Source organism: Thermobia domestica, chromosome 15, assembly GCF_964235325.1.
Source record: "Thermobia domestica chromosome 15, izTheDome1.hap1.1, whole genome shotgun sequence".
NCBI lineage: Eukaryota > Metazoa > Arthropoda > Insecta > Zygentoma > Lepismatidae > Thermobia > Thermobia domestica.
The window spans coordinates 199245453-199262296 of NC_137468.1; the positions used below are offsets into that span (position 1 = coordinate 199245453).

Genomic DNA, 16844 nt, shown 5'->3' on the forward strand with positions numbered 1-16844 from the left:
GGCAACACTGTCAATGTGATGGTATTATAGAGTATCAAACTGTCTCCCTGTCGATATTTGCTCGTTCAAAATTTCCATGTATTATATCTATTAGTTTAAAAGTTACAAGACATTTAAGATAAATAATCTGTCCTATATACTTAATAAAATAACACCAAATATACTGTAAAATTATTTTCAATAAATTTACATACCAAGTCGTTCCCTATCCTTTGGTAGTAGTACTTCGCATAATCATCCAACCAAACCTCTGCTAATCGAACAGAATTCCGTTTCAGCACGTTAACACCCGATCTCCATTTGTAAGGGGAACGTTTCCTGAAGATGTGACCAACATGAGAGCATGGAACAATCTCCAATGTGCCACCACACATCCACGTCTGGAAAAATGAAAACACAGCATTTTAAAATTATGGTTGCACACAATAAAGTTGTATGGAATTAGTTTTCCTTCTTATTATTATTAATTGATCATGAGATGTTGAAATCACTTCTCGCGAATGTTACTAAAACTTCACTTAAACAAAATACTTTCAAACAATTTACGCATGCTACAGACCACTGCATCGAATAATACACGAAAACAATGTAGCTTTTTTTTTTTTTTTTTTTTTAAACGGAAGTTATGTTAATGTAAAATTTGCTTTTGATAAAGTCTGTTCAAATGAGAATTTTACATAGTTCGGGTCTATATACACCAAAGATCTCTGGAAGATCTCCCCCCCCCCCCAAAAAAAAATCGAGGCCAGTTGTTCAAATCTTAAATTTTGGGATTTTGCACCTAAAGAGCAGGGTGTTTTTATAATGTGTTTCGATCTTGATGTAAGTGACTTCATCTGTTGAGAAAGGTCACAGGATAAGTGGCTGAAATAATGGAGGAAAACAAAGATGCAATAAACGAGGTAGATTCTTATCACCACTTTCTAAAATAGTATTAAAAGTGCATTAGGAATTTTCTTTAAATAAGTTAATATTCAGTGTAATATAAACTGGAACAGAATATATATTGCATTAAAAACAGAATAATTTTACGATAATAATAATAATAATAATGAAAGTTATTCTAAATTATCTATGGTTGTTCAACATTCATTTATGTAATGATGTATTTGATTTATGATAAGTTCGCTTCGGTTTCAACAACTATTATTGAGTCTTCGCTGCTAAACTCTCTTAAAAAAGAAATAAATAAATAAAAAGCGAAAAACACAAAAAATATAGAAAATGAACCAAATAATATTTACAAAATGCTATTAAACAAAATAAGTAACAGTTTCTAAACTTTCTCTTGTAGACCAGAAAGGTCCTATCCGGTTGCAATGATGTGAACTAACTATGGGAGAGATGGCTGAAATTCAGCTCAAATGTAGAAGAAACAATGTAGATTCTATATCCTAAAAGCAAATTGTTCTAAAACGGATGAAACATAGTCAAAAAGCATGAAATATGAATATTAAAGTAAATGGAAAATGAATTTTGAAAAAATGAAGTCTTCCACATATCTCAAAAACTATAATAAGGAGATGGCTAATTGAAAGCTTATTGCTAAGACATAATGAAGAGCTTAAAAACGTTGTATATCACGTAATGTAAATATGGATAGAGCATTGTCAAAAGTCAAATTGTTAGAGTGAAATTAATAATAATAATAAAGTATATGCATCTTCTGCGAATTACCCAGTACTTGAAATATCTCACATCTGGATTTAGAATCTCCAGACTCGATTTAGCACGCAACGTGACTTTTGACCTAAACACGTGACAAAGTCTGGTCCTTATGGGAAACCGGATAGGCCCTTTCAGTGTATAGTTTACGACATAATTAATTGTTAAGCACTAAAATGTCTACACTAAACGAAAGACCCTGGGAACAGTTGTTAGTTCTTGTAACAGCATTTTGTGGGCACTTTCTGGTTCACTTTTAAATTTTTTATGCTATTCATTCTCTTTAAATTATAGACAAAAATTTCAAAAAGCGATGATGAGCTTAGCAAAGGTACTCAACATTGAAGTTACTTTTTCTTTTAATGAAGAAATCTTTATATGCAATTTATCATAGTCTTCAAATCTTCGCTAAAAAAAAAAAAAAAAAAAAAAAAAAAAAAAAAAAAAAAGTTCTAGAAACATCTCATTTTCCCAAACCTGAACACAATGTAAAGAGAAACAGCTCTGAATACCAAATGGTAAATTCCCCTGCATCCTTTGCAAATTTTTAATGTATAATATCTGTTCTCTCTATAATATTTTTCAACACGAATTCTCCTTATTGCTTCCTTATATACGAGGATCATTCCAAGTCTTGAATACAGCGCATGCGCGACCGTTTGTTAATGTCAGTTCTGAGTCAGAGTTTGGACTTGACGGTTGTGTCTGTGTTTGCTGGTTCGCGTGGCTCTGTAGTGAGAAATTCAGCGATAAAATGGAAGATGAGCCCGACTCAGGTCGGACTGCTCATAGTAAACAGCGTTTCTATGTCGAAATCGAAACTGTACGTGGAAAAAATCTCACTGAAATTTACAATGCTTAGCGTGAGGTTTGTGGAAATAGTGTAGTGGATCGTAGCACTGTATCACGATGGTCTGTTCCTTTCTGTGAAGGTCATGTAAGCACTGTGGACAATACAAAAAGTGGAAGACCATCAATCACAACAGACTACATCACTGAGATGACATTTCAGAGAGGACCGACGAAAAACATAGGAAATTGCATATGAGGCCACAATGTCTGTCACTTCAGTTTACAGAATCATTACTGAAGATGAGAAAAATCGTCAAAAAAGGCCTGACATGCTTGTAGCTGGTGTCCTCATTTTGCACGATAATGAAAGACGGCATACTGCTATAGAAGTGAGGGAAATACTCGACAAGTATGGATGGGAAATACTTCCCCACCCACTATATAGTCCTGATTTGAGCCCACCAGACTTTGATTTGTTTCCGAAATTGAAGGAACCACTCCGTGCAAAAAATTTCAATACAATTAACGAAGTTTCCAGTGAGATGATCCGAGTGATCAGACAGCTCAACAATGAAGGTGTCCTATCCGGAATATAGAATGTACCAAAACGTCGGGAAGCTCCATAAACCAGAATGGAGATTATATTGAAGGCCTGTAAAGATATTTTTACAATAAAATATTTACTTCCTAATATCTTTCAGTGTGCAGAACTTTTGAAATGACAATCGTAGTCCTCTTAACGAATTGTTTCCCTGGAAAGTTTAGAAGAAATAGGATTTCTCAAAGATAATTGAGTTCAAGAATCATTTAATCATTTCTAACTATCTGCAATTGTTCACTCAGATTTTTTCCTGCTGTGTAACTATCAATAAAAAATGTCTCTGTTTTTATTTTGAAACTTTCCTTTAACCATGATAAACATGGCCGTCATTTTTACCAACTTTCTGTGAATTTTATTTAAAAGAAAAAACATTATGTCTAGCATTACAACGTTAACGTTAAAAGTAACGGCCATATTTATCATCATTTCTAAAACAGTTATTTTCAAAATAATAATAATAATAATAATAATAATAATAATAATAATAATAATAATAATAATAATAATAATAATAATAATAATAATACCAACAACAGTGTCATTGTAATTGCAGCTTCCACAGCAGGAAAAAGTTCCGAAAGTGAATAAGTACAACCAGTACTACAATTTCATGGAAACAACTCCTTAAGATGTGTATATTAGAAAGCAACAAGCGGAGCTCCTTCGTGGCTAAGCCGTTAGCATACGCACCTTTGGCGTGGAAGACCCGGGTTCGATTCCCGGCGTGAGCTCATGTGGTTTGAATTCCACGTTAATCAGTAGGTCCCGCTCATATAGCCTCGCTGCTGAAAGGGACGTTAAACTCAAAATAAACTCAACTCAAAGCAACAAGGAGAACTCGTATTGAAAAAGGTCCAAGAAAGAACAGATATATGCACAAAAATCTGCACACAATATGGAGAAATTGAACATTCATTTATGTAATATGTATCCTATAGCGTCCATTAGTACAATAACCAAATATGATACCTTAAAGGAGAGTTCTAAATTTTCACCACCCCAGATATCAAACCCGCTGTCGTAGGTTCCCAATCTTTCAAAGAAAGCTTTATCAATTGCGAAAAGACCTCCAGCCATGGTTGGACTCCAAACAGGTTCTGCGGAATTCTTATGTCTTTTTCTTTCTCGTTGTGGAACGGCATGCCAATTAAACTGAAAAGAGAAAATGCATTGAGTAAGCAAACGTGCGAAAACTAGAATATATTAGGTTGAACTTAGATCTACAAAATTAACGCTACTATAAAAGAATGTTACAAATGAAACTAATAAACACTCTTCTATGATCTTTTATATGCCTTATTATTCCAGACTTCCCTTCTACAAAAATTTTAAGTATACTCCATATTTACCTACATTAAACTTATTCATTTAACAAGGCTAAAAGAGCTTTAACTTTTCAATTCCATCTTCATGCTTTACTGCAAACTAACATTGTATAGAAGCGAGGTATGTTGAGCGTGAATCACCAATATCAGTTTCATTTCCCCTTGAACTTACTATATTGTAATGGTCACAAAAATCTACGGTATTATTTAAGTATTCAACATGAAATGAAATAAAATTTCTAGTGTCACTCCGCATGGTAATTCCTTTAAGTCAAAGACGACGAATGAAATTAATTAAAGTGAATGATTACGAAAAAGAACTGTGGAATGGAAATGTGGAAGAAAATAAGAGAACCCACATACACAATGTTGTGCACCAGAAACTTCTTGACGTGGGATCGAACCAAGAACCACTCGCACCAGAGGTAAATGCTCTACTACTGAGCCGCCGTGCTCTCACTAAGTATTCCCGATAAGGTCTTTATTTTCAGTAGACAGCAGCAGATAACGGTAAAAGAAAATCAAGAGAAGAACTAATTGAATGTATTTATTTTATACGTACATAGGTTAAATTTTCTTATTTATGGTTATATTAATTGTGTAATTTTACTATTACGGAGAAAACTGCGTACACATTTCACCTGCACCTTACAGAGAGTGACTGTTAAAGGGAACGCCTCATACCATACTACCGTTAGTTACTTATCTATTGGATACAACCTAGTAATGCGCATCACTATCACGAAATAATTAATTTCCAAAATACAAAAAATTCTACGTAATAAGAATCTTTTTCGTGTCTGTTTTTTTTATACTTTCTTAAGAAATCACATTTAAATCTCCTAAAAATATTTATTTATTCTTTTGGTTTGTTTTGTGCATTTTTGTTTATATTCTCTTTATTATTCATGTTTTACATTATCCTCTTAAAAGTAACTATCAAATATATTCCATTAATTTAATGGTGCCTAGAGCAATTGAATTTCGGAGGAAAGGTAACAAAATCTCGGCTAAGTTCCAGAATATGAATGAAGTTGGCATAATTAAACTAAGTAAAACAATAATTTATAATAATAACCATAAAGTACCATAACATTAACCCTTGCAGTTATACTTGAAATAAAGCAACGAACTCTATTGTAGTACGCAACACAGTTCTGAAATCTAAAAACAATGTTTATGTTCTTAAATTAACTTTCAAATTCCACCTGACACCATACCAGAAATTAAGATAGTATATATTCCTCTTCGATTTTTTTAAACATAAATATGTATAAGAGTGAATGCCAAATGTACAATTTTAATCTAAGTCTTATTATTGTTAGAGAAGTAAGGAAACTGAAGCATAAAAGGCATACTTTCAAAAGTTAATCATTGGTCATAATTAACCGAAATAACTTGCTATAAATATTATTTCTACGATGCGGAAACACTTTCAAAGAAATTGCACAAAGATTTTTACAAGTTATAAAAGTTTTTCCGTTCGTCTATTACATGCAAAAGTAATTTATCTAGTCATTTAATAAATTATAAATTATAAATTAATAAATTATACCTATTTATCTACTTTATATGTAGATAAACATTACCTTATAAATATTAGATAAATATTACCTTAGTTTAATCGTTTTAGGGTAGAGAGAGGCTGGTTTCTTAATACCACTAAAAGGTATAGTTTACAATACCTGAAGGTTCCAACTAAATCCTCCTACGGCAGTACCTGACGCCTTTTTGTACTCTAGTGTGTCATCGGCTATTATATCAATCGTAGGACAAACCACAGTAGTCCAATTACGACCAATACGATCCAACAATGGCTCCAACCACCCTGCAGAAATCACATTTATATACATACTAATAATACACACCAATATACTATGCTTTCTATATGCTCCAATCTGAATATGCGTTTTCTAGAAACAAATTATTCCATACATTCTAGAATTTATTTATGTTATTTGGAAAAGAAAAAAAACATTTCTGGAAAATGTAAACTAATCCTAGAGCAGAGGCACCCATAAGGGAAAAGAAGACGATCTTACAAAGTTTTATGTATTTCAAAAAATGAGAGAAAACATATAAGGTATAGCTAATGTATCTGATGAAGGCAATCACATATTGCCAATACTGTAACAAAAATTAATAAGAATCAATGTTTGATTTGATGAGATCTTATTTTTATTTAAGATAGACGCAGTTTCAAAGCTAGAATGAGCGACATTCACTTCACCAGATGGAGAGTCTGAACAACCACTTCTGTGGGTTCTGACATAGGGACAAAATCAAGTATTCAGAATGATCACATTCTGCATTACGGTACTGTGTTATTTATCAGCTGTACGGTTGATTTTAGACTCTGTTTTCACCAATTCAATATTTTACAGAGCAAATGAAGTTTCGGAATTGATCGTCAAGGTAGAATCAATGAATCCAAGATATTTCCAATCCTTTCACGTTTCTCAAAATATTGCAGAATCATTGAATAGTACAGCTTTCTTTAAAGTAAAAGAACAAAATATTATTAATTACACTAACCGTCTTTGTTCAAACTCAGTTCTTTGTTTAAGCCTAGCACATTATAATTGACTTGAAGAAAAGATATCTTTGACAGTAGGAAATATACTAACAAATAAAACTATTTCATTAAATAGTAAGTGTGTTTATTCTTCATCGACTGGCGAAAACCATTCGATCAGGACAATTGAACTAACTTTCTGGGAATCTTAAAGAAATCAGGGTAAACTGAAGGGATTGTCGCCACATTGACAGTCCCACAGTTTACATAGAACAGAGACAGAAGTTACGCCTAAACCAAGAAGAAACCAGCAATGCGGAGATTGAGAGCAAGTCAGGCAAGAATGTTGTACGCCACGACAATTATTCAACGTTCACAGTCAATGTTTATGGAAGCATTAATGACAGTTAGATATGTCAAGGTTAGGAGACATCATTAACAACGTATGCGGATGGTGTGGGTTATTATAACTAGAACTGAAGAACTACAGATAATGGATACAATAGTTGTCACTGGAAAATAATATGGAATGGAATTACGTGATATAATATGGAATGGAAGATTGAAACGTCGAAAATCATGAGAAAATCCTGTGGAAACACGCCCTTACGGATCAGAGTAGAACAAAGAGAACTTAAAGAGGTTAATTTCAAATATCTGCGGAATATTTTGAAAGACACTCACTGCACCAAAGAGATCAGTTCAAGAATTGCCGTCAACAAAAAACCATCACTCCTAACTAGCAAACTTAATATTGAACTGAGAAAGAATCTGGTTAAATGGTAGGTAAGGAGTGCAGGATTGTATGGTTCGGAGGCTTCGACATTACTGAAGTTAGAAGAAAAATATTTAGAGAGCTTTGAATTGAAATGTGGTGCTGCAGGAAGATGGAGAAGACAAAATCATCTGACAAAAAAAATATAAATAAATAAAATAAAATAAAATAAAATAATAAAATAAAATAAAATAAACAAATAAAACGAGTTAGAAGAGGACGACTTGATGCAACATTCTTCGCAGTGAGTCCAACTGGACTGCACACATCCTGCGAAGAAGTTGCTTTGTTGATGACGTCACAGAACGAAAGATGGAAATGAAACCAAAGAGTAGGAAGAATACAACTTATCAATGATTGGAAAAATAGAAGAAAATATTAAGAGTTAAAGCAGAAAGCTGAAGATCGAGAAACGTGGAAAAAATACTTTCAAGATTATAATCTAAGGAAAACAACATCCTTCGATTTCCTATGAGATATCAGGGTTCCCATTTATTTGATGAGCACGAATTTCCTGATTTTTCCACTCATGATCTGCAAACTTCTAGGTCTACATATAACATAAATAGGCAACTATTTTTTTTTTTTCTTATTTAACATAACAACGTGATTCCTCATGTACCACGCATGTACATGTATATCGTGCGAAGGTAGACAAGTTTTACGAAACAAACTAATTTATTTTATAAAATATCCCCCATCAAACAGGCGGGTAAGGCAAAAGCAAATGGATTCTGAGAAATAAGAACCGTACTTAAAATTCCCTGACTTTTCCAGGATTTTTTACGGGTAAGCAGAATTCTCTAACTTGTTCAGGTTATTCATATTTTCCAGGTCGGTAGGAACCCTGATAAATTCTCTTAGGCAGCTTGGAAAACATGAAATAATAAAAATAATTTCTTTTCCTAGCACATCAGTGAAATAATGTCACGCACATCACATAAGTCGTGCTTAATATTAGCGTATTACCGTGTTTGGTATTAAAAGTAATCTCGGAACATTATGGTATTACCAATTTGTATGACATTTTTTATGATGATAGCTATCGATTTCTTGGCAGATACATGTTCTAAATTTTAGAATAACAACGAATCGAACGGGACAATTCTGTATCCCGAAGAATTTTGTCGGACGCCTGAACACAACCTCGTTGTAAGGGACACTCCCAAATAATACGGAATGTATACGAATCTGAAATAAAATCTATTCAGTGTAACATAGAAATCAGTAGAATGAGCTGTAGTCCACAGCCTTCAAAAATACTAAAATACTGTATCTTGGCCATGTATAGTAACAGTTACTTGCTACTTTGTTTATCAAAGCTTAGCCTCCCTTTTGAACACCGAGGTTACACGTAACTTAGACCTTCAGTGTAACGTAAAGTCCAAACCGTTGTAGTGCGCTCAGTACTCTCCCAGAGGGAATCGAACCCAGGACCTCATGCACCAAAGGCTCGCTCGCTAGCCATTATATCAGCGGGGAGTACAATATCTTCACTTGTGACATTAGTATTAAATATAAAAAATCTGTTCTTCTACGCACAAGGGACGGTCGAAAAAACTTTACAAAGCCTATTATGGCTTATATGTGAGACACAGCTGAAAGATCAACACACCTGATGATAGAGGGCATTCAACAGTAGTCCTCAATGTAATCGCAATGTTTGTTCAACCGTTTATCACAACGACAAAGTTTTCTATATCATTTGCATAGAAATTCTCGTCAAGTTCTCGTAACCGCCATGAGGCAGAGGTTTCGATATAATTACATACCAGATAATGGTAGCCAGCCATTTTTTGCTTTAACAGGGAAAAGATGAAAGTCACTGGGGCTAGGTCAGGGATGTAGAAGGGATGCTCTAGTCGTTTCAAGCGTAATGTCGGTGGTTGAAATACTGGGTCTACCGCTGTGTACAGGGTTATCATTAACAATATTGGTCCGTCTTTCTTTGAAGGCAAGACACTACTTTCCTAATGTTGCTTCGGAATTTAGCCTTCCCCATACACCTGTACAATCTGCCTATGAATGTCAGCAGATGGAGTGTTTTTGGCCCACAGGAAACGCATCACTGACCTCACTTCCACTTTTGACCAATTTTCCACAAGAGTCATCATATTTAATGTCCACTTGTCAGGTATATATGACCAGAATCCGAAATCTTCACCAAGACACACATGCTATTAATCTAAAAATAAATTTTCGTTAAGTTACAGTGAATAACATAAAAGTTCTATGATTTGTAACTTCTCTTCCGATCATCCCTCGTAGCAGTAAATCAACATTTCTATGATTAAAACAATCCAATTACTGATTTTGAAGCATCATCCAATACTAATTGGTCGTGTATTGGTTTAAATTTTCCGCAAATGTCTCTCTTCTTTTCCAAATAACATGAATAATATCTTTATGGAAAGTGCATATTCATATTGGAGCATAGCAAGCATAGTATATTGGCATGTACTATACGTATGTATTATTAGTATGTATAAATATATGATTTCTGCAGGCTGGATGAAGCCATTGTTGGATTGCATTGCTCGTAATTGGACTACAGTGGTTTGTCCTGTGATTGATAGAGTATTAGGTGAAAGTCTAGAGTACTTGATAACGCCGAACAATCTCGTAGGAGGATTTAGTTGGAACCTTCAGGTATCGTACACTATGTGTGTTAGTGATATTATTAAACCAATGAAAATTATTTGAGCATTTAACAGCCTTCGTGTGACGTATAGATTTTCTCTATATCCTAAAACGTGGACAAATTAAAACATTTAAAGTAATGTAATATTTTATTATTATTTATAAGACCTGATATGTGTTTGTCTGAACATCTAACATCTGGAATTTTAGTAAAGGAACTAAGGTGGTGTGTGATTATAATTATCACCTTAAACTTAGGAATGCATTTAAATATTTAATAATGCCAAAATTTTCAATCGGAATCCCTTACTTTCGTCAGAGATTTATATTATTATTATATTCTATGTATTATATCATATTATAATATTATAATATATTGTATTATAATATTATATTATATTATATTATTATTAGTCTTATAAAGGTATGCTTTTAGATGAAGTTAGATTATCATTGGATATGTTGAAGTTGTCAGAAAGAAGGATTACTGTTGATGTTAAAATGTTGTACTCAATTCTTCATGGCTCATGCGGTTCGGATTCCACGTTAATCAGTAGGTCCACGTCTCATATAGCCTCGCTGCTGAACGGGACGTTAAACTCAAACTCAACTCAACTCAACTCAACTCAATTCTTCATATTAATTTGAATTTATTGTCAATGGTAACTCTGCATGCAACTATCATACAAGAAATCCCAACATTCTTAGACTCATTCACTGGCTCAACGATGTAGCCATATATAAAACTCTGTCAATGGCCAATGATCTTGCTAATATTATTGACATCTTTGAACATAATTTCAGTGTTACTCAAAGGCATTTGTATATTTATTTTATAAGCAGCTGAGAGTATTACCTTCTTTTATGTAAGTGTATGATTTGTTTTATATATGATTTATGTATCTTTTTCTTTGTGCATGTATTAATTGTATTTAATTTTACATTATGTTTATTTTCATCATTTGTATATTCTTTTCTACTTTATGGAAATTGTAATTGGACCGATAAGTTTGTAATTTCCAGTACGCAAGAAAAAATATTATTATTCCATAAACACACTGCTGTTTTAACCATATCTCACGATTTTCTTTGGATAACAAAAGAAAAAACCATTGCTGATATAAAATGAAATTAAATCTTTGGTTTACGTCTCGCACTTATGTCGGCTAGGCTAAAGGAGACGGTGATAATGAAAAATAAATGAAATGGTGGAATGAAGAAAATGGGAAGAAACGGAAGAACCCCGAGAAAACCCACGCATACGGTGTTTGTCCACCATAAAGTTCACTTGGCACGAGCTGGGATTGAACCAAGGACCCCTGCACCAGAGGTGAACGCTCTACCACTGAGCCACCGCGGCCTCACATTGTCGATATAGTCCAACTTATCTGTACCATTCTGAAAACAACATATATATAAGCAATACCTTGAGGGATAGTTTGTGACACATATATTAACTTGAAGATCATTTTGTTGCTTTGCCAGTCATTCATTGTGGCTTTAATTTTATTGTGAAAAAGTTACTTAGAACTATCAGTGAAAAAAAGAAATTATTTGTATATTCTAAAGTTTCAAATTTTCTATAGTTGTCACCAGGCACGTAGCCAGGATTTCGTGAAGGGGGGGGGGGAGGTCCGTGTCATGAAATACTGTGGTCATCACACCAGGGGCTCGACCATTCAAAACTATTTTATTGGAACATATGTTAGTTCGTTTAGCCAGAATTTCGTAACGGGGGGAGGGACAAGAAATTCTGAAGGCCCAGGAGCTCGATCAGTCTAAACTACTTTACTATCAACATGTATTGGTTTGTTAGGACAATAAAATGAGGAAATGTTGGTAAGTATTTTAATAACAAACTATGAAGAAATCTCGAGTAAAATAATAATAAAAAAAAAACTATTGAAAAAGATTTTACAATGTGTTTAGTTCTTTCCCTGTTCATTCAAATATAACAATTTTCCTTTCATTATGACCTCAACTATTATAAAAGGTACATATTCACTATTATAAAAAGTACATACTTATAATGTCTTGTAAAATATCTTACAATATCTGCATTCCTTTCTCTGTTGAATCAAATGTTAACAGAACTTCCTTTCCACATAACTTTTTGTTTTTATTATTCCGTCAACTACTGTCTGTCCCAAGTGACAGGTTAAAGTTGCAGTAGAAAATTGTTTGTGAAATATCATGTTTGATACTGCAAGGATGCGATGACGAAAAATTATGATAAAAAATGTCCACCCTGTTACACAACGGCACTATGCTTTCGGAAGCTTAAAATATCTGATTAGTAGCACAAATTCTGGGAATTAAGTAACTTTTCTAGAAATTTCAAATCCCTGACTCTTCCAGGATATTTTGCTCACCTCGCCACCATGTATTGCAAGTAATACAAATCTCCTCATAAGAAAGAGAAATCAAAATCTTCCTGTAGTTTTTTTTTTTTTTTTTAAATTTTTAACACTGATCCTTCTTTTTCTCATTTCATTTTGTTTAATCCTTCCTTAATTTTTTTCATTTCTGGTCTCGAAGGGGGGTCCGGACCTTCCCCCCTGGCTACGTGAGTGGTTGTCACAAACTCTTCATTGATTTAAAGTTCTTTCTTTTTAATTAGTTTGTTTTTTAATATGTTTCCGGCGAGCATAACTTTACCGGTATTTTTTTAAACAATAAAATTAAAATCGCAACAAGTGACTTGGACAGGAACATTAGTATGTTTGAAGCTATTATACTTGTAACAAACTACCTATCAATGTGTGGTTTATGAGTTTTGTTTTCAGCATGTTACAGGTAAGTTCAGCAATATCGTCATTCCCCCTTTTTTTAATATATAAAAGAAACCATGGCATGTGAGTAAAATAGCATTTTTTAACGCTGACAAAAGAGGGGTTTCCATTCAAAAATTTATAATCAGTATTTGGAAAAATGTATAGACTCATTACTCAGCTTAAGTTATCTGCAATCTTCTATTATGTACAGTACGGTTATTATTTATAGCAAATTACTTTTGTTAATTATGACCAATGGTTAACTTTTTAAAATACGTCAGTCGTATTTGCTGGTTTTTAAACGCTTCGTGAGTAGAACATTTCGCTAGCACCTGGCTCAGAACCATTATTCACTGGCCTGGAATCCATGGTCTAGCAGTACATGGGCCACTCTCACTCTATTTTGGCAAAAGTACTATGGTCCACTCCTCTAAATTTTCGAGACGATGCACGAGGTTACTTCATAAATTTTGAAAATTATGTAAACTGAAAATCTGGTATGTGATATACGATTGTAGTTATGTACACTCATGTGCAAAATTATTGTCGCATATCTATAACTGTCTTCTTGTAAGAATATAGTTTGATAATGATTTTGCAGGGTACTTTTAATACTGATACTATGTGTATAATCGGGAAATGTATATTTGTGGTAAATTTCATAGGAAAAGAATTATAAATACGAAATTTAGAATGAGTAAAACAAAATGTTGCTAAATGGACAAGAAAGTTTTATTTTCGTTTCATTGTTCTTATTTACTGCTCCTTTGATATGAAATTTGCCACATGCATGTCTTTGCCGATTATACACATACTAACATTATAAGAAACACTGGGCGAATTCGTTATCAAATTATATTCCTACAACAACATATTTATATACATGCGACAATAATTTGGGACACGATTGTACATGTGAAATTTTGGATGGTCCATCTCGTTCCCTTCTATGAGTAAAAATTAGAAAAAAAATGAAATGTTGACGGTTTATCGTCTCTGATGAGACTTTATTGCATTATTTGCACTTTTTAATTTGAGGTAACTGAATCTAATGAAAGTTTTTCTAAATATATTCGTCTAGAGAGTCAGGAGAAAAATGACCTCGAAATTGGGATCTTTGAAGTATCGTTTATTCCAATACTAAAAGTGCCCACACTTTCATAAATTCCCAATTCCATTTTTATACTAATTTGAGATTACTAAATCTAGTGGATCTATTTTAAGTCACATGCATCCATGGGGTGCCTACAAAAATGATCCCAAATTTGAGATATAATTAGATGTAAGTATCCCAAATTTGAGGTAATTTTTCTTGTAACTCGATCGATGAATTATTTGAAAATAATTTTATTGAATTCAGAATCTTCAAATTAGTGTTAAAAACTCAATTAGAAATACATCGAAGCGTGGACACTTTTACTGTTGCTATAAGCGGTACTTCAAAGATCCCAACTTTGGGGTAATTTTTCTCGTGATCTCCTAGATGAAGATGTTTAAAAAGTAGTTCCGTTAGATTCAGCACCCTTAAATTAGTATAAAATGCACAATTAGAAGTTTATTCAAGCGTCGGCACTTTTTAGTAGTAGCATGATTGTTAGTTCTTTGAGAATTATCAAAAATTAAAAATTGATAAAAGTTCTCTAGGACACAAATACATATCTCTCTAATTTCGGTGATTTCTTTGGCCCCTTCCATGGGTTAAAAAATATGCCAAAAATACATATTTTACCACGTGGTCCATTTTTATCCTAATTATTTTCTAAGATATGGATTTATTACATTGTATGAGTTGATTCAGGGGATTATTTTCTTTCATAAGACAGTGTTGCATTGATGTACCCTATCTTAAAATTCAGTAAGGGTACATCACTCATCCTTAAACTTAGAAACTGTCAAAATGATTCGTAATTGTATTTATAGGACTCGTGTATATATCTTTGTAAATTAGAGTGGTCCAACTTGCCTTTTTCCGTCAGTAAAGGATGACAAAAATTTAGACGTAAACAACACATTTTACCATGTGATTTACCATGTGATTTCGTATTTTTCCTAATTTATTCTAACATGAGATTTTATTACAACACATAGTCTTACGAATGAATAAAAGGGTTCATTCTCTTTGATATAACAATGCTACAATAGAGCACCTCCTGTTAAATTTTGGTAGCTGTACAATGACTCGCTGTTAAATTTGGGAATTGTTAGAATATAAAAATTGATAAATGTTCTCTAGGATTTACGTACAAATTTAAGTGGTCCATCATTTTATCTTCCATGCGTAGAAAGACTGTCAAAATAATATTTGGAAGGGGTATGTTGTGATTCACTCCTTAATTTCAATCTGTATTGTACTTTATGTTAGACTGAATGTTAGGTCCCTCGAATATAGAAATTTATGAGAAGTACATCCGGTTCATGATGCTTTAGATGCTGTTCCGTGAATTAACCTACGTATGTGAGAGCTACAACAATCTTATCCTTCATCCACATATGGTTCACGAATTTCACACTTTGGACTTCAGGGAATGTAGTCACGACTCCTAGTCTAGGGACATTGTTAGAAACTTATCTTTCATGAAATATCATTAATTAATCACTGAGTATCCTTTTATGCATTGCATGTTTTAAGGAAAAAATAAAATTTTTTAGCAAATAAAATTTCAAAATCGTGAGTCGTATAATAATTTTGAAGTGGTTCTTGGTTTTCTTAGTCGAACAAGTGAAAATCGAACAGTAATATATATATATATGATCAACGATCGTAAAATATTTTTCTTATTACTATATTTCTGATATTTTTTGCACTTACAGAGAAATCTTCGTTAGAAAATTTTCTGTTCATTGAAAATATTGTTGGTTTGAAAAATTATTGATTAAAAAGTTTTCACTAACTGAAAATTCTTAATTTAAAACTTTTTGCACTCACTAAAAATTCTTCTTAGTTTGAAAGATTTTGTTTGATAATTTATGCTCAAAATATTCTCATTTTCTAAATTTTTAGTTGCAAAATTTTTGCACTGGCTGAAGATATTTTTAGTTTGAAAAATTGTTGTTTTTTTAAACATTTCACTCGTTGAAAAAAGTCTTAGTTTTAAAAAAAAAATTTGAAAGCCTTTAGTTTTTCATTTTCAAAATTTTTACTTTGAAAATGTTTTGCAGACTGAAATTTTATAGTTGAAAATTTTGTTGAATTTTTTCTTAAAAATCCTTTACTGGCTAAAAATGTTTGTTTTGAAATTGTGTTGGAAAAGTTTTCTTTAGAATTTTTCATTAACTGAATTTTTCTAGCTCAATTACAAATATAAGAAAAAGAACCATTTATAAAGAACCTGAACGGTTTAAAATAAAAAATATGGAAAAAGTGTACACTAAACACTTAATAATTTCACCATCATGACGAAATCATGTATGTCTGAACAAGATTGTACATTATCAGCAGAATTATACTATATCCGTTTATGACTTTCTTATCTTTGTTGTCATATGTATCGTTCGAGATAATATCCACCGTAACGTCATAATGGTTATTTGTTTGCAGTTTCTAAACACACGTGGCATGGTAAAGTCATTTTCCTAGATTATTACTTTACAACAGAATACAACTTACAAAATACTGTATAGCTAAGTCATTTCTTCAGTTTGGATACAGATTACTGATGATTGTAGAAATGATGATAACATTTTACTTAAAAGATATCTACTCAAGGGCGCAGGAAAACAACAGAACTACTGTGTTTTTAAAATGTCAATTTAATAT

At 32.7% G+C, this 16844-nt stretch overlaps 1 protein-coding gene across 10 annotated transcripts in view; it reads right to left on the minus strand.

The window, feature by feature from the left end:
* The window catches only part of Pgant9 (polypeptide N-acetylgalactosaminyltransferase 9), a 925839-nt gene that overhangs the window by 42515 nt on the left and 866480 nt on the right, over nucleotides 1-16844 (minus strand). For 9 of the 10 annotated variants that reach the window (XM_081741028.1, XM_081741019.1, XM_081741020.1 and 6 more), the window contains 2 exons: nucleotides 4028-4210; nucleotides 195-380 (listed from right to left, as the gene is read on the minus strand). In XM_081741028.1, coding sequence (XP_081597154.1) covers nucleotides 195-380; nucleotides 4028-4210 — 369 coding nt within the window. Of the gene's footprint in view, nucleotides 1-194; nucleotides 381-4027; nucleotides 4211-6068; nucleotides 6212-16844 lie in introns of all 10 variants that reach the window. The other variant, XM_081741029.1, reaches the window with a different exon arrangement.